An 18,221-nucleotide genomic window follows, 5' to 3' on the forward strand; every position below is an offset into this window, starting at 1 on the left:
ACCTATAGCGGCCGAGCGTGAACCGTCGGCAGGAACGCGCTAGAAAGAAACGCACCTCGTTTCAGAGAAGAAACGGTTTTCCCACGTGTCCTTCGATGCGACACAGCCAGAGGTCTCCACGTGTGTCTAGGCAAAGATCGTCTAGCTTTAGGGAAAAGCCTGAAAAACGATGCCCCTTTGGTCTCTTTTGTCTCCTTTCTCGCGTCAAGCTCGGTCCACGTAAAGCTCTCTTCAGAGACTTGAGTGCTCTGCATTCTCCGTTTTTCTGTGTCCCCTGCGCTGGACCGATCGCCAAACCCTCGGCGGGTCAGCAGACATAACCAGGTTTGGCGGCAACAGCGGCTGCGAGAGTTCAAACACGTGTTCCCTCCATCACTCCGAAACGGCGACTGTTCAAGACAGGCAGTGCGTCTTATCTTTTTTAAACGAATCTACGAGCAAACTGAGACAGCACCTAAAAAACTCTGAAAATCCCGAGTCCAGAAAAGTTTCCACAGACTCCACACGGAGCGAAGGTCCACGTGAGCGCATGCGATCCAGCGGAAAACGTGCGAGAATTTCCCACGAGTTTTCTCCCTCTACGATGTGCGAGGCTGGTATGCCCGATGGAGGCGAGCGCTCTCTCTCTTTGCTCCTCTTCTGCCGTATCGCGCTGTCGCATCTCTCGCGGTTCTGTTTCTCGCCGGAGGCAAAAGAGGCGCCTGTAGAAAAGCGAGTTCGCCTCTGCAGGAGTTGCCTGTCGAAGGCCCTCGTCAACCGCGGCTGCTTTTTCGTTTCCCCGTCTCTCGTCCATTTTTGCTTCCGTGTCTCCTCTGGAGAGGTGTTGGTTTTCTCTTGTTCGACTGGCTGCATTTTCGGGGGAGTCCGCTCTGGATGCATGCTTGAATCTGCTCTGTCTGCCTTCCTGGGCGGTCTCATTCAACTGAGAGACGCGTCTTCTTTCGCTCGCCTCTCCCCACTCGTTCGTCCTCTCTGTCGAGGCTCACGCGTCTTCCTTCGCTTGTGGCGCGTCAGAGAAAAGTTCGCGCTCTCGCGCTTCTCGCCGCTTCTTCATGAGGAATCGCCGCCACCTGTGCACACACCCAGACGCACGAGAGTCGAAAAACGCGCACGTCCAACGGAAGAAAAAAAAGAAACCGGAGAAAAACGACAGAGAGAAGAGAGAGAAAAGAGTGTGAACTTCACTGACGACGTACGCGGGACCGAGGCACGTGGATCCTCGCACCTCAGCTGTACGCGGGCAGCGCCAGCAGGACGCAGCTGCTCTTTCCGCGACACACAGCGTGGAAAAGAGAAACGCACGGAAAAAGCTTCGTCTTTCGTCCGCGGCACGCCCACGCTGCACGCCAGACGAAGCGCGGAAATGCAGTCTCCAGACCGTCAGATCAGGAGCGACAGAAAAAAAACAGACAGAGGAGGCCGGGAAGGTGGGGCAAGCACCGAGAGACGGCACACAAAGTCGACCGACGAGAGGGACAAGTGTCGGCACAAAAACGAAGAAGCTCGGCTCTCTTCGCCTTCGCGATGCAGGGAGAGAGAGCCAACGGGAGTGCAGGCGGGGGATTGAAAACCCAGGAAAGTGACCAGGAAGGCTCTAGCGCCACTACTTCCACCCCTGGAGAGACACAGGACCCGAGAGGCAAAAACCCGAACAGCAGCCGTCCAGAAGCGGTACGTCCAGCTCGGCAAGTCCAAAGACAGGATTTCTTCGCTCCGTTTCTCACCTGAGAAGATCTCTCTGTTTCGGCGGAAGCCTGCCAGGGTAGACGAACCGCCGCGGGACCTTCCTCAACACAACCAGCTTTTCTTCTTTCTGTCCTCCTTCTTCTCCCTCTTGTTCTCCTTCGTTGTCTCGTTCCTCCTCTGTTAGGTCTTCAAGCTCGGCCTGAAGTCGGTCGATGCGTGACGCCAAATTCAGGACTCTCCTTCTCCTCTTTTTCGTCGGGTGCGCAGTCCTCTGTAACCTTCCTCGGTGTTCGCGCAGCAGTTTCGTCAGCCCTTGGAGCTGCAGAGAGAGTACGCGACGGCGCAGGCGCGCGAGTTGCTGAAGCGGTCTCTCGCTGTCTTCCACGTCGTCCCCTGCTGTCTCCGTCTCAGCGTCTCTCTTCGCGCTCTTCTTCGGAGGCACGTAGTCTGGGTTGTACTCCGCGACTACCCGATCTTGCGTGCGCCGCTGCAGCAGCAAGCACCTCCCGCCCAGGGCGATGATGGCGCGCGCTGCAGTCTTGGTAAACGCGTGAGCCTGGAAAAGAGAACGCGGAGAGATACGCGGGGACAGTCCTTGGCCGGGGGGGAGTCTTCTCGAGGCAAAACGAAAACCAGATACACGGAAAAAGACCCAAAACACAACTGGGTGAAGCATACGGCGAAACTGAGTGCCTGGCGAGGAAGGGTTTAAGCGGAAGAACAAGAGGGAGAACAGGAGGAAGAACAAGAGGAAGAACAAGAGGGAAAACAAGAGGGAACACAAGAGGAAGATTAGGGGGAAGAACAGGAGGAAGGATACAGGGAAGAAGAACAGAGCACAAAAGACAGAAGAAACAGTGGACGCAGGAGGACGGCGGCAGCGAGGGGGGGAACTTGGGAGAGAGGCCTAAGGCGAACGGGGAGACGGCAGGACACAGGAGAGAGAAACTTGCCTTGACGATTAAATTGCGAACAGTGAGGTCGGCGCCTTCCTTCGCTCGAGTCACATTCTTCAGCGAGGGCCCGACAACCTGCACCCACGAAGAAGACAGCCACCGGAGAGGGGCATCTTCAATCTCAACGGACGCAAAGCACGAAAATTGAAGAGACGCAATCAAGGGAGCGAGAGAGAGAGAGCGAGGGGGAGCGCAAGAGGAGAGCTGCGAAACAAAACGAGACTGAGGAAGGCGCGCGAGAGCGGGCTGTTAGGGGGCTCTGTCCATCTGCGAAATACAGTTCGGGGTGAAGAACGGTTGATCGCGGAGAAGGTCAAAAAACGCCAAGGCAAAAGAAGCCGCGAGCGCAATTAAACGAAGCGCCCGACGCAAAAAGCCCAGAAGCGAACGAAACTCCGCGCTTTTGCAGAGAGTCGCAGACGCCTCACCTTGACGGGGCAGTCCCTTTTGAACCTTCCGAGGGCGGCGCCCCGCTCTCGGAGCGTTAGCCAGTCGCAGGTGTCTCCGTCGCTCATCACGTTCAGCTGCGGAAGGCGGATCAACTGGAAAGGATATTTTCGATATTTTTCCTGGTGTGCGGGGCCCAGCGGCCGACCCACGAACTTTGGCAGTTTGCGGTAGAGCGGCATCTGCCCGCCCTCGAAGCCTGAAAGAGGCCAAGTCAACACGGTTGCAGGCAGAGAAAAAAGTGAGAAACGAAAGAAAAGAAACGAAAGAAAAGAAAGAAAAGAAAGGAAAAGAGAGAGAAAAAAAGATAGAAATGAAAAGAGAGAAGTGGGCCAGCTCCGGTCTCTCTTCGTTCGCGCCTCGCGCTTCTCAAACTCCATTGGTTTCGCCCTCTTTCACCCGCACCCCCACTGCGGTTTTGATCGGCGCCCGCCAGAATCGCTTTTATACGCATCGAGAACGGGCCTTTGTCGAAGGCGACAGCGCAGAGTGAGCCCTCTCACGAGTCGCCAACAGACATGGCCAGACGAGGCGAACAGATGCATTTCTCTGTTCCTGTGACGACAGTCGCTCCTCGAGCTGGAAAGCACGGCGCTGTCGCCAGATTCTGCAGCCCCGAAAAAGGGCCGACGTCTCTCTAGCGTTGAACGCCGTCAACAAACTCGGCACCCCTCACACACGTTCTCGCCGGGGCCCGATGCAAGAGGAGAAAGGGGGAATCGGCGGAGCTACGCAATGTTGAAAGCAGCTTCATCCACAAGTATTTTTGTCTGCACAGTTCTATACTCCAGCACGCCAGCAATGAACATCTACTGCTTATAGGTATTACATAGGTCTACATATGCATATACATGCACATACATATACACATATATACCTATATATATACATATACATATATGCATATATATATATATATATACCTAGATATACAAATATAGGTATGTGTAGTCACGACGCTTACTCAAAGGAATGCTGCCGCCACTTCGGGATTTCTGGCCTTTCGTGCCTCGTCCTGCCGAGCCTCCTTTCCCACTCGCGTCTCCGCGCCCGAGACGCTTTCTTCTTTTTCTGCGACATTTGAGGATGTTGTCCAAGCCGAAGAAATACTCTCCAGTTCGGCGGCCTTCGCCAAGCGCAGTGAACTGCGCGCAAAGACAAAAGAGCAACGCCAACCGGGAGAAAGCGAATGAGACAAAGGGAAAAGAGGAGCATGCACCTGCTACGGCGGGAAAGTTAGAAAACGCAAGCGATCGAAAGATAGAGATTGCGAGAAAGAAAAAGAGAAAACAAAAAAAATGAGGCAGGCAGAGGGAGAGAGCGACGCTTCGACACATCGAGAGGGACATAAACAGCTATCGCCTCAGAAATATCTACCTATATATATATATATATATATACATTTATACGGAGAGAGAGATGCGTAAATCGAGTCGATAGGCAGATAGACTTGGGTGGAACGATGCATATATATATATATATATATATCTGCAGGTCTCGACCTCGATGCTATGTTTGTGGATGCCGGCGAGGTTTGTTTTCCCGAGATCAAATTCCAAGCCTGAGGCAGGCACGGCGAATGCGATTACGAAACGCGGAACTTTCGTCTCTGCGAATCTCTGCTCACCGTCCACTCGAAGTTGGGCTGGCCTTCTGCCAGCATGCGCTGTTTCTTGGTCCACCATCTCCCGAAGAACTTTCGTTCCTCTCTCCGCTGTCTCTCTTCTTCTTCCGGCGTCATTCTCCCCGTTTCTTCTCTCGCGTCTCGCGCTCCGCTGCCTTCGGTGTCTCCTGGGTCTCCGGCCGTGCTGTCTCCGATCTGGGCCCCCGGCGACCGTACATAGAAGGCGCCCGCCCAGCACTTGGGGGCGCTGAGGTTCCACACGAGTTCCTGGAAGACGGGCGGAGCCTGGGGCGGGGCAACAGGCAGATGTGAATCGTCTTCGGGATAAGGCGCTTCAAACAGCCGGCGGGATTTCACCTGAGAAGGCGCCTCTCCAGTCGGCCTCGCTCCGGCGACAGACGACAAAGAAGTGGAGTGGTTCTTGTCGGTGCCTGGTGTCATGCGGACGTTTCTCTGTTCGCGTGGATCTGCGCTGTCTGGGCTGTCTCCTCCGGGAGCGTCAAGCGTCTCTTGTGCTCCGCCCCCGTTCGCGTCCTCTTGCGGCGGATGGTCTCTCTTGTAGAATGGCACTATTGGCGTCTCCCGCGAAAGTTTCCTCGTCCACGCTTCGTTCCGCTGCTCGGGCGGCCGAACAAACGGCGCAGAGAACGGAGACGGCGCAGAGAACGGAGACGGCGCAGGCGACGAAGGCCCAGACTGGAGAGCTTCGTCAGGCGGCGGCAGGAGAGGATTGTCGACGGTGTACTCTAGCGAAGGCGCCCCTGAGAGAAGAACACACAAACAACACCAGAGAGGAACGGATGAGAGCTCCACAAGAAGACGCAAGGACGAAACAGGCAAGCGGCAGCTGAAGAACGCGCACACAGGAAACAAGACATGCACGCCTGAGAAAACGAGCGCACGCGCCCGCCTCGCTGATCGACTGGAAAGTCTACAGAGAGCGTTTTTCGTTTGGATATACACCCCCTTTCCCCTTTCCAAGAAGGCCACGAGGACTCCGTACCGGCTCGTCGATCTCTCTCTTTGAGGAGACAAATGAACATTTTGTGGTACGGCCGCTGGACCCGCTGCAACTCCTTCCTCAGCGGCGCCATGCGAACCATTCTTTCGTCGAAGGATATCGACTGGTCCTGCTCAATCACGTAGATGCGAGCGAGAAGCTTCTGCGAGAGATGCAGCATTCTGCCAGGGGGGCCGAAACAGCGTGCCCCGAGAAGAGGGAAAGAAACAGAAAGACACAGAGACAACGCAACCTTTAGTGGGTGATGGAGGCTGATTTTAGCGCGACAGCATGGGGAAGAACACCACGGAGGGAAAAGAAACTACCCGTCGACGCACATGAAGAGAACGAGGAGACAACGCTTCCGTTCCCCAACGGTCTCCGGGTTCCTTCCGTCCCGTGCGCTCAGTTCAGAAAACAAGTGATTCCTGTTCCTGTCGCGTCTTTGGCTCTTCTCGGCTTTCCGTGTGGTTTGTGGTCTTGCCCCTCCAGCCGGTGGTAGTCGCGAGATTTCCGGCAGCCTCTCCGCCTCGCGTTTCGGGCACCACGGGAACGCATCAAGAGCGAACCTCCAACCTCTCGCTCTCCTTTCTGTCTTCGTCTTCTTGCATCCCCTCTTTCTCCTGCAGCTTTATCCTTTTCTTCTCTCTGTTCCGCTAACACATAGCCTTCTCTCATCTCTCTATGTTCTCCCCGCACCGCTTCCGTCCCCTCTCTGTCTCTCTTTCTCCTTCTTTCTCTTTCTCCGTCTCTCTCTTTCTCCTCTCTCTCTTTCTGTCTCTCTTCCTGTCTCTCTTTCCCTCTCTTTCTCCTTTTCTTTCTCTTGCCCTCTGGATCCTCTCTCCTTCTCTTCCTTTCTCTTGCTCTCTGTCTCTTCTTCTCCCGGCTCTTACTTGGCATTGAGCCTCCTCGCTTCTTTCCCGAGGTCTTCTGCCTGTGCGTAGTACGCTGCTGCCTCTTCGTCAGTGAGAGGAACGAGATCGTCGTCTGCGCCTTCGCCTTCCTCGGGCACGGCGTTCGACAGAGGCATCGCCACGAGACCGCGTCTCTCGAGCACTTTTCGTCGATACGACGAAGACGGGTCCATTTCCCATTTGTGGCGGAAGCGATGCACAGGTTCCTTTTTCTCTCCTGTCTCTCCTATCTCTCTTTGCTCTGCTTCCTTTTCGGCGTCCGCGACGATCTTGTGAATGCGGAAGATTCCGCCTTCTTCTCCACTCTCAGACTCGCAGCGGCTGAGCACATCCGTCTGTCTCTTGACAGGACGCGAGGGATTTGTCCCTTTCTTGTTAGTCGTCTTCGCGTTCAAATCTGTCGTCGCGCGTTCCTCGACTGCAGCCACCTGAGCGAGAACCTGCTCCAAGCGAAGTCTCGCTCGCCGTGTTTCTTCCAAGTCTCTCGCCAGCTCCGCATCTGTCTTGTTTGCAATCTCCTCGCCGTCGCGCTCTGGGTTTGTCCCCACAAGCGCCTCGCTGTCAGCCGGAGGCTCTCCAGAAGAGAGACCCGCATCTTCTCTCGCGTTTTCGCCGTCGTCGACACAGTCCCCGACTGTCAGCCCTTCCTTTCCTCTGGCTTCTTCGCCTTCCTCGCGGTCGCCTCTTTGCGATTCTGCCGCCGTCACCGCCTGCCGCTCTTCTTGGGCCGTGAGGTCTCTTTCCCCTGACTCTGCGCGTTTCTCCATCTCCGTTTCGAGCGCTGCTTCTCGTCTCAGAAGCGCCTTTCTTCGCTCCCTGAGGCGTTTCTTCTGAAAGGTCGCCTCCACCGAGCGAAAGATCGGATGAATGACTATGTTCTTCTTCGCGTCGCTCTCCGCGACCAGCGACGGGTCGTGGCTGTGGCGAAACAGGAAAACGTTCTCGTGCCGCGCACGCAGTTTGTCCTGGATGAGTGTGCGGAGGCGAAAGTGCTTCTTCCGTTCCTTCTTCCGCTCCTTCTTTCTCTCGCGGTAGTTCGGAGACGCCGGGGAAGGCGCCGGCGGAAGCAAAGAGATCAAACGCAGAAACAAAGAAGACGACGGAAACTGCGCAGACAAATAATGCTTCGGAGATGTCAACGGATGAAAAAAGTAATCAAACGAAGAAGCCTCCGACGACGAAGACGACGGAGAAGAAGTCTCAGATGAAGGAGAGGCCTCAGCTGACGAAGGAGCAGTGCAGGCAGGAGCGGAGGAAGAAGGTGACGAGGCACCGAGGGAGGAAGGTGAAGCGCCAAGAGCGGAGACATGAGAGCAAAAACGGCGGGCTGGAAGAGAGGGAAAAGCGAAGGCAGGCAAGCCAGAGACGGGACGGAAGGACGAGAAAAGTCGCGAAGCTACGCGGGGAAGCAAAGAAGAAAACGAGGTCGAAGTGTCGAGTGTATAGACACTCGCCGGACGTTCAAAGCCAGCAGCGGTGGGCGCTGCATCGAAGCGAGTCCTCGCCCAGCCACCCTCTCGCTTGCAAAGTTCAACGTGACGGTTTGTCCCGACGGAGAAATGTTCCATTTGCAAGACTTTCCGGCCAGGAAGACACCGCAAAGCGGCGTTTTCCGTTTGAGCGGAACTCTCAGGAAGGCACGCGGCAGAACCCCGCGAGAAACAACGCAGGGAAGAGACGGCACGCGAGACAGACACGAGAAGACTTCTCGAGGCAAGCAAGAAAGACGGAAGAGAAGACGAGCAGGTTGCTGAAGAGGGAGAGGCATGCGGATACGGGACGGTGAGAGCAAGAGGAAGAGATGACAAAGAGAATTGAGGAGATGAAAGAAATTGCGACCGAGAAGAAGAGGGGAAAGGCGAGAGAGGAGAAAACTCACAGGCCGTCTGAGAGATAGAGCGGCCAGCAGGCAAACGGGGAGAAGGGTGTCGCGTGGTTGAGGAGCAGGCGAGCGCGTCGGCACGGAAAGAGAGACAGGGTAGGAAGGCGAGAAGAAAGCATGCAGTGGCGAGGCGAAGCACTCGCCTTCGTCCCTTTTTCTTTTTCTTCATTTTCGGCGAAGACCTGGTTGAGGGAATTGCTGCGGCGGCCGTTCCCCTCGCGCGTTCACACGCCAGGGGAGTCGGGAAAAAGGGGGGAGACTCAAAAGGAGTGGCGAGGAAGAGACACCAGCGCTGGCCCCGCCACGGAAGGGATAGAGGGAACTGGAAAGAAGAAGGAGAAAACAACGAGAGAAGGCGACACCCGAGACCAGGCAGGAGAGGAGCGCGACATGGCAGACGCTTCGCGTCGGCGAGCCTAAAAAAGGAAAGGAGAAAGAAAAGAGCGACGAACGAGGAACGGCCGAAAAAAGACGGTGGTGGTGGACGAAGGAGACACCCGAGGCGCGAAAGGAGAGAGAAACAGAAGAGACAGCTGAACAGCGAGAAGAAAGAGACAGGGGAGAAGGACATACGAACAGCACAACGATAGGGCGAAGGAGCGAAGAGAGAGAGAAAACACGCGGGACCAAGGCGAGAGACGAGGGAGACAAGAGAGAAGGAGTAAATGTGGAGAGATGGAGAGAAGGATCAGGATACAAAGACGGCGCCGCAGCGTCGTCAGAAACGGAGAGACTTGTGTCGAGAGATCTGCATTTTTCTTCTCGACACGAAGGTCCACAGCGAAAGGCGTGTCTTGGCGGTTTTTTCCACGCAGGCAGCGGCTGCCTCGTGTCCGCGTCCGCATTCCCCCCGACGCTTCGCGGTCAGTGGCAGGTCTTTTCAAAAGAGGGGTAAAAAGGCGCCTGCGATTCACCCGAAATCCTTTTCTTCGGGAGACGCGGTCTGTCTCTGAGAGAGCAGTGTGCCTGCGCAGTTGCTGAAACTCTCTCAGCCCCAAGGAGAGCCGGAAGATCGAGGGCGACCAGCCACAAAAAAGGGAAAAGCATCCGGTGTATGTGCAGATTGTTCACGACACAGCATAGTCCTCTCTTTCCCCGTGTCTTTGTCCTGTCGCTTCCTGCCTGTTTGTCTTCTCGGCCTTGGTGTCTGTGGTCTGCGCAGCGCCTGAGAGCTTTGTCCACACACTACAGTTTCGCGTTAACTAGACGAAGGAGAAGATCGCGAAAAAGGAAGGAAAGCGATTGTCTTTCTCAAGGATGGTTTCGCAAAGGAGAAACGACGAGACACTGGAGAGTCGTGCGAAACTTCGCCGAGAGAAACAAGGTGAGAAAAGGAAAGAAGGGAGCATAAAAGAACTGCGAATTCGATGTGTCACACAAGCTTGGAAGGGAAAGATTCACCAGTGGCGGGAAACATCGAGACACTTGCTGGCGGCAGAATCGAAAACTCGAACGGAGCGAGGCAGACCCCAAAACTCTGTGCATGCAGTCCCCCAGAAAAAGACAAATGCCTTTTCTCTTTCCACGGCCTGCTGCACTCAGGTCGGTTTGGCGCAAAAGAGCGAAGAGAGAAGGAGAAAAGGAAACCTGATCGAGACCAAACGCCTCCTAAAAGCAAGAGAGAGTGCGTCCGTAGGAGAGATGAGAAAAAGCGGGTCTTTTCTGTCTGTCTCCTCCCTCTGGCGAAGTCGCTCGACCCTCCGGTTGGCAAAGAGAGCGAGGCGACGGAACGCCAAACATTTGTCAGTCGGACGCGTTTTCCCTCTATTTGCTTTTTCCTGTCGCCGCGGAAAGGCTTCACTTGGGTGGTGACGCGAGTGAGGAGGCGAAGCCGCCCCAGTATGTCTCCTCGAGCAACAACAGAGACATGGCGAGTCTCCTGTCTCCGTTGTGGCTGGGGCGCCGAACTGGGTTTTTCCGCGCAACCGATTGGGCTTTTGGATGAGTTCGAAGGAAAGAGTGCAAATCGACAAAAACGAAGGGGCAAGCCTTATGTCGACATTCAAAACAATGTTCAAGAAACATATCCCGCACAAATTCATCGATATGTTGGATATTTCTTATCGATAGCGGCAAGTATGTAGCTGTGCATATGCTTTAACCCTCGCATATGTATATAGATATATGTATGTGTAGCCACTTTTTTGTTGTCATATAGACAGAGAGATAGACAACTACGTAGATCTTGGTAGATCGGAGTGGGTATAGGTTCGCTAACAGCAGTGTAGACACGTGAATTTATATGGATAGCAGATAGAAGACATATATGTCGACAGCGGATAAAAGTAAAGAGATGTAGATCTAACATGTGACCCGTTCAATACACGCGAAAAGACGAAACAACGCACTGAATGGTGAATGCCGACACCTGATGCGCTGTACGGCAATTTCGTTTGTCTCGTATATCGAATTTGTAACAAAGCTTTGTAGAGTGTTTCTGTATCTCCCAGAACAGAACCGGATGCCTGGCCTCTCGCCCGAGATTTGCGAAACTTGGAGCTCTGCTTCTCCGCTCAGTGTCGCATGCGGAGGGTTGACAGATTTTGTTACTGGGTGCAGCTTTTTGCCCGTTTTGTAGGAAAGACTCTCAAAAAACAGAAAACATCAACGAAGAAAGATTCTCTGCCTTCGTCCTGTATCTCCATCGGAACTCTGGGGTGCTGTCAGGTCTTTCTTTCCTGTTTTCTCCTTTTCTCTCCTTTCTCTAAGCCTCTCATCAAGTCAGTCCTTTCTTTCCTGGCTTGTCTTGTTGCTGTCTCCTTTGTTCTCGTGCGCCTTCGGGAAGCTCTCCCGTCGTTAGAGGCGTACGACTCTATGTCTCCCTAGATGTCTCTGTGGATTTGCATGCGTTTCCATCTCCAAAACCTTCCCTCTGTACCTGCGTTCTGTCGCCTTTCCTCGGACTTAGAAAGGTGGATCTTCTGCGTTGTTTCCCCTCTCTGCAGTCCAAAGCTGCCCTCGATCGGCCTCCAAAAGAGTCAGTCTTCAGTTTCAACAGAAAAACAAAGCACCTCAAAGGATGCGCTGCATGCCTCTAGGGATAAAAGGATATGGCATTTACAGTCACTTATTTGCATGCATATATATACATATATTTGTATCATGTATAGATGCATATGTTTATGTAAGCATGCAGCTGAGGACTGTGCTCTTGCCTTGTTTCGGTTTCTCCCTACTCACGGCTCCGCAGTTGGGACTTCCCATGGCAAGTTTACACGCTTTTGTGTCAGCAATCCCACAAGTACAACTTTATGTATATGTAGATCCACATTCGTATTTACACGTATCTACAGATATATATATATATATATATATACTAGGCTGGGTTCCTTGAAGACAGGGGGACGGACGAGCTCCTATTCTAGACCAGTCTTCTGGCAACACTAACGTGATGTGGTGCACCGCTGGGCGAACTCTCTGACCGGGAAGAAGTGCGAAAGAGAAAAGGGGCCGGAGGCTGTGTGAGGGACGTGTATGGGAGGCCGGAGACTGGATGGAGGGAGATCTGACGAGAAAGAGACGTCCGAAGAAAGCGAGAGACAAGAAAGGAACCTCAAGCCAGCAGAGATACCAGAGAGAGACACAGACGAGAGAGACAGAAAATGAGAGAGAGACACAAAGAGGAAAGAGAAAGAAAGAGAGAAAGAGAAGATGCAAACAACAGAGCAAGTAAATTTGCACATCGCACTGGCATGGCGGGTGGTTCTCCAGCACTCACCACCACGCAGAGCGGGAGGTGAGAAGCGATCTCCAGGCGGCGCTTTTTTGTCCCGAAAAAACAGCCAGGAGCTTCTTGGCTCTGTCAACATGTGGTTTTTCTCTGTATTTAACGGGAAGAGGATAGGACGCGGTTTCTGGTCGAGTATGCGGAACCTGGAAGACACGACAAGAACTGTAGTGTCGCTTGCGCGGCGTCGGGGGCAACGGCCATCTGGAGCGTGTTCCCGACTGTGTACCTCTTTAGTGCAGCAAAAAACTGTCTCTACGCAGCTGCGTAAAAGAGAAGAAAAAGGAGAAATTGCGCATTCTCTGCAGGAACGTAGCATGGAACAACGAATGCAGATCATGGGGAAAAGGGAAAAGACGGGTGCATGCGAAACGCGAAGACCAGCTGGAGGGACAGCAATCGTGAAGCTGTGTCTTCTCCCGAGGCGTAGAGACACGCAGGGACCTCGTACCGGTTTCCGTGTAGGTTTCTCGTTAAGTTTTGGAAGAAGCATTTCTTGGCGATTTCTGCGTCAAGGGAGAGAAGGGAGGACTTCTTGCCGGGAGAGCTTTGCTCCACCTGGGGGCAGAGAGAGAGACGTCTCCAGGTATCACTGTTCACCATCGGCGGCGAGCTGAACATGCTGCAGTCGAAAAAACGCTGCCGTCCACGTGAACGGGACATGTGCGCTTTTCTCTGTTTTGTGCCCTTGCCTCTCTCTTGAGTTTTGCTCGACCTGCACAGAGGCGTTCTGCGCTACGACTCGTGCCGTTACGTCAATGTCGCCGTACTCTCCTGCAGGCGCGGGCGTGTCCTATCTTCCAACAATCTCCGTCTCGTTCTTTCCTTTTTCTCTTCTTCCTCGTCCTTCTTCTCCCTCTCTTCTTCCTCGTCCTTCTTCTCCCTCTCTTCTTCCTCGTCCTTCGTCCCTCTCTCTTCTTCCTCGTCCTTCTTCCCTCTCTTCTTCCTCGTCCTTCTTCCCTCTCTCTTCTTCCTCGTCCTTCGTCCCTCTCTCTTCTTCCTCGTCCTTCTTCCCTCTCTCTTCTTCCTCGTCCTTCTTCCCTCTCTCTTCTTCCTCGTCCTTCTTCTCCCTCTCTTCTTCCTCGTCCTTCTTCTCTCTCTCTTCTTCCTCGTCCTTCTTCTCCCTCTCTTCTTCCTCGTCCTTCTTCTCCCTCTCTTCTTCCTCGTCCTTCTTCTCCCTCTCTTCTTCCTCGTCCTTCGTCCCTCTCTCTTCTTCCTCGTCCTTCTTCCCTCTCTTCTTCCTCGTCCTTCTTCCCTCTCTCTTCTTCCTCGTCCTTCTTCTCTCTCTTCTTTCTCGTTCTTCTTCCTTCTCTCTTGTTCCTCGTCCTTTTTTCTTCCTCTTCAAGGTCACGAGTGGTGCTCTCGAGCTTCTTGGCGCTGCAGAGGTGCACAGGCAAGAAAGCGATGTGTTTCTGCGAACAGCCTTTCTCAAATCACGCACCTTTGTTTCCTGAGAGTTTCGTCAGGGAGACAAAACTTTCGCTCGTTTCCTTCCTTGACGCGAAAGACATACAGTGCCGCCAGACGTCGACGGCGCGTCGGGACTCGTCCTCTTCGAGCTCTCTCTTCCTCTCTTCTGCTCTTTTCCTTCCTGCCTTTTTCCCCCTTCAGTGCGTTTGGGACCTCGAGAGAGGCGCATTTGGAGCAACTGGATGCTTTCTACAGCCGTCGCCTCTCCTTTCTGGAGAGCTCTCCGTGCGTAAATCCTCTGAACCTGGAAAGGAACAGCAAAGCGAAAGGAAGCCGTCTGTGAGCTCGGGATAAAACTTTCCTGACTGGAGCACGTCCGCGCTTTCCTCTTCGATCCTGTTGGTCTCTCTAACGGAAACCCCTTCCCTGTCTCTGCTTGTGTCTCTCTAGCTGTTTCTCTGTCTCTGTCTGCTTTCCCGAGAGTCTGGCCCTCTCTTCCTCTCTGTCGTTTATCTCCCACTGTTCCGTCCGTTCTGTCTCTCTCTCTCCTCATTCAAGCTCTCTCCCGCCTGTGTCAGTTCCCGTTTTTCGTGTCTCTTCCGTTCTCTCCGCGCGTCGTCATCTCTGTGGCGTCTGTACACTCCCTCTCCGCGCGTCGTCATCTCTGTGGCGTCTGTACACTCCCTCTCCGCGCGTCGTCATCTCTGTGGCGTCTGTACACTCCCTCTCCGCGCGTCGTCATCTCTGTGGCGTCTGTACACTCCCTCTCCGCGCGTCAGCGCACTCGTGTGCTTTCCTTGCTCGTCTTCTGGTTCTCCGTGCTCTCCTTTCCTTCTTTTTCTCGGCTTTTCCGGGTGCATTCTCCCACTTTCCTCGCCCTGCGCAAGAACGATGGGCGCATCCGAGAGTACAGACAGCCTGCGGGCTGACCACGAAGCGCGAGAGCTCCGCGAATTGAACGGTGAGTTTGCATGGGGCCTTGATCTCCCCGCCGTCTTCTGGCCAGTCCTTGCGTAGCGATATAAATCTGTGTTGTACAGTTTGGAACGCATGGACCTCTCGCTCTTTTCTCTCGCGTTTTCTTTCTGAGCATCTTCTGTCTCTCCTACCTCTTTTTGCTCTTTTCTCTCCTCTCTTCTCTCCTCCCTCGTCTCCTCTCTCTTTTGTCCTCTGTCTCTTCTCACCTTTCTTTCTTCTGTGGAGCATCTGCGTGCGCCAGGGGCAGCAAAGGTCCTGGTTGTCTGAGACTATTGCGCTGCGCGGGTGTCTGTACACTCTGTGCAGGCCAGAACTACCAAGACGCAGAGTACCCGTGGTTCTTCCTCGTGCAGTGGGCGTGCGAGCGCATTCCCGCCGACGCCGTTTTCACGTGGAATCTCTCCGACATCAAAGCAGGTGCGGCGACACGCGCTTTCTTCTGTCGTCTCTCTCCTTGCCGGCCTCCGCTCTTCATGCGTCCTCTACTGTGTTCCTTGTGCGCTCCACACGTCTCTGTGCGAAAGGCAGAAAGGATCTTGGTAACTGCGAACCGAAACTTCATGGCGCTGCAAGCAACCTCAGCCCCTGGGAGAGTTCTCCCGCGCAGACACCGCGGCAGCAAAAGCCGTGGCCTGCGTTTTTTCCTCTCTCGCGGCTCTCCGGCGCTTTTCCTGTCGCCGCTGTCTCTCCCTCTGCCCGACCACGCGTCGCGTGCGAGCCGAGTCTTTCCCTGAACCTTCTCTGATGCGTCGTTGTTTTTTCCCGTCTCTCCTGTTTTCTGCAGACGTCGCAGAACTGACAGCCGATCCAAGCACCTTTCTCGCGTGCTGCCCCGCGGATGAAGCCTTTCGGAACAGCGGCGAGTTCTCGTTCACAGAGGACGGCGTCTTCGTCGAGTGGTACGGGTCTGTGTGAAACAACAGCGCTCTCGTGGACACTGGCGAAAAAGAAGAGAATATGTTGGCGCTGTTGCACACACGTCGATCCTCTCTGTCGCTCCTGAGCTTTGCTTCCACTCCACGCGAAAGCGCGGTCTGTGGGCAGACTCGCCGCCTTTCTCGCGGTTTTTTTTTATCTCCGTGAAAGTTCCCTGCATCGCTTCCTCTCTTCGTACATCCCGGATTTGCCCTCTCTCTGCCATTCTCTCTTATGTTCGTGTCCTTTTCTCCTGGCCCGCTCCCCTTCTCGCCTTCCCTCTATTTTCGTTCCCTCGTTTCTCGTCCTTCCCCATTTTCTCTGCAGGGCCGTTCTCCTGTTGGAACTCGTCCCTGCGCTCGGATCCGTCCGCTACAAGCTCGTCCCTGCGAAACTCGCCGAGGAAGAATTCTGGTGTCGCTACTTCTCCGCAGTCCGCCGACGCATTCAGCAGCATGTGAGCCCGCTAGCCCTTTTCCCAGACCTTCCAGAGGGTTTCAAGTGAAATATATATGTATATATCTTTTATAATATATATATGTAACTGTGTATAGAGAGAGGGCAGTGTAAGATGTGCATATTCTTAGAGAGAGGGAGCAGCGCAAGAGGAAAATCGAACCAGCATGTACAGACATCCAGCCACCTATACATATATATCGATGTAAGTGTTTGAGTCGAGAGAGGTGCTCGTGGCCTCAGCTCGTTGCTAGGGGCTTTGTTCGTGGCTCTCGTGTGACTCAGAGGTGAGAGCCGAACGCTCAAGAGAACCGACAGGTTTTGTCCTAGTGCAGATGCGTCTCTTTTTTGTTTTCGCTGGAGTCCGCGTCGCCACTAGGCCCTTTTTTGCGAGTCCTCTCCTGTCACTTTGCGAACACGGGGTTGTTGTTTCGTCGCCGACGCGGTGCCGCAGCTGGCTTTTCTTCTCTACCATGTATTTTCCACTGTTGTTTCTCCAGCGCTTTTGTTCCGCCTTGGGTGTTTCCTCGCGTTCTTCGAGTTAGGTTCTGGCCGCTCAAGAGGCGCCGATCGCGACTCCGCTTTCCAAGTCGTCTCTGGGCCGTCGTGGCGTTGCTCCCCGGCCGCTCCCCCTGCCGCATGCTGAAGCGAACTGCGGCGTTGGTCGGTCTTCTCTCGCCAACGGAGCTTCTCGGCCTGTCTCCCGCGAGGCTAGCTGGGGCGAAGCTGGCCCGCACCGGAGACGGCCCTCGGCGCACGCGGACACGGACCTCGGGCCTTCGACAGGTGCCTCGAGAGGCGCGCCGGCAGCCGACGGCGTAGCCCCGCAACAGGGAGATCTCGGCCCTCACTGGGGCACGACGAATTCCCCCTATTCGCCAGGAGACCAGCGAGGCGCAGAAAGAGACGGAGGCGCTCTCCCGACGGGTAGGACGATGTGCGGGTGCGAGACGTGCGAGACTCCGCCAAGACAGCTCGGAATGCCGGTCCTCTTCCAAGCAGGCTCTCCGTTGGCAGCTTTGTGTTTTTGGAGAGCGTACCTTTCTCCCTTTTATGGCACCATAAAAAGTTCGCCTGGGTGGGTGGTCACAGGCGTGAAACGGTTCGTCTCATCGTGCAGCCGCGGCTCTCCGTGAGCCGGGGCGCTCGCGATGATTATTCACCTGCTTTCGGTCATGTTTTCTCTTGCCTTCAGCTGGGCCTGCTGTCGAATGGGACTCGGCGGCAGAAAACCCCCGTTTCCCCACCTTGATTGGCGCCCCCTCAGACGCCGCTGCTTCGGGTGTACGTACACCTCACTACGTGATGCAGAATGGGGGAGCCGGATGCGGTGTACCTACCTACCCCTGAGGAGGCGTTGTGTTGCACGCGCCTCTGTGGATTTCGCACGGGGAAAAGACCCGCCATGGGAACGAGGCGCCGTACATGAATGCATACGTGAATCTACACGTAAATAGGCATATATATATATATATATATATACGTATGCGTGTAGGCATGCATGTATACGCGCCAGCACTTTGCCCCTGGGCGTCGGTGCGTAGGAGGGAAGCGAGAAGGCTGAGTGGGATCGGCCATTGCGCGAGCGTCTGAGGGATCCAAGAGAGAGCATGAACTGCTTGCCTTGCTTGTGTGGACGAATTGCAGTTTCTGAGAATGGGCAACACAGTTTCACACCGCAAAGACGCGCGTTGGGTGCGTTTGACGTTCGTGTCTTTGGTTAAGATGGGATCTTTCCGGATGTGTCCCATCAGGCCCTACGCTGAACCTGCGAACTCTGCGTCTCCATTCACGTTCTGTGCGCCTTACGGGTGTCTCTATTTTGCACCCCCATCTGCTTCCGCCCATCGCGGGGGGGGGGGGGGGGAAGTGCTTGAACATTCGTTGTCTTTTTTTCCGCTACGGCGCGGCGTCGTTCCGTCTGCTCCCTTTATCTTGCGCTCGGGTTCTGAGGAAGACAACCATCGTCAAATTGAACGTGGAAGAAAAAGACGCGGCCGCGTGCCTTTCTTCTCTGCGACACTCCCTGCGCTGCCGCTGTCTCTGCCAGTCTGTTCTGTTCGAGATCTCCCTCTCTGAACGGAAGTGGATGCAACGGCGGCCAGCCTTCTTTCTCTCTAAAGGAACATGCGCGTGTTTTCACGTTTCTCAGTTCCTGGTCTCCATGTGTGTTCCCCGTCGGCGCCACTCCCAGAAAAGGTAGTTTGTATCAACATAGGAATCCCA

The 18,221-nt window shown here is 54.5% G+C and overlaps 2 protein-coding genes across 2 annotated transcripts; one reads left to right on the plus strand and one right to left on the minus strand.

Moving 5' to 3' along the window:
- Nucleotides 1-982: 982 nt before the first annotated feature.
- Nucleotides 983-8,195, minus strand: NCLIV_012430 (putative ribosomal protein L15; the record flags this gene model as incomplete). Its single annotated transcript, XM_003881429.1, has 7 exons — nucleotides 983-1,070; nucleotides 1,725-2,242; nucleotides 3,071-3,288; nucleotides 4,054-4,234; nucleotides 4,717-5,474; nucleotides 5,717-5,895; nucleotides 6,607-8,195. 7 exons carry the CDS (start codon nucleotides 8,193-8,195, stop codon nucleotides 983-985), a joined length of 3,531 nt encoding a protein of 1,176 aa, XP_003881478.1.
- A 6,342-nt stretch (nucleotides 8,196-14,537) lies between these two features.
- On the plus strand, nucleotides 14,538-17,345 carry NCLIV_012440 (conserved hypothetical protein; the record flags this gene model as incomplete). Its single annotated transcript, XM_003881430.1, has 6 exons — nucleotides 14,538-14,607; nucleotides 14,931-15,041; nucleotides 15,409-15,523; nucleotides 15,867-15,996; nucleotides 16,541-16,922; nucleotides 17,191-17,345. The coding sequence occupies 6 exons, from the start codon at nucleotides 14,538-14,540 to the stop codon at nucleotides 17,343-17,345; spliced, it is 963 nt and encodes a 320-aa protein (XP_003881479.1).
- Nucleotides 17,346-18,221: the final 876 nt, after the last annotated feature.

Source organism: Neospora caninum, chromosome V (assembly GCF_000208865.1).
Source record: "Neospora caninum Liverpool complete genome, chromosome V".
Taxonomy (NCBI): Eukaryota; Apicomplexa; class Conoidasida; order Eucoccidiorida; family Sarcocystidae; genus Neospora; species Neospora caninum.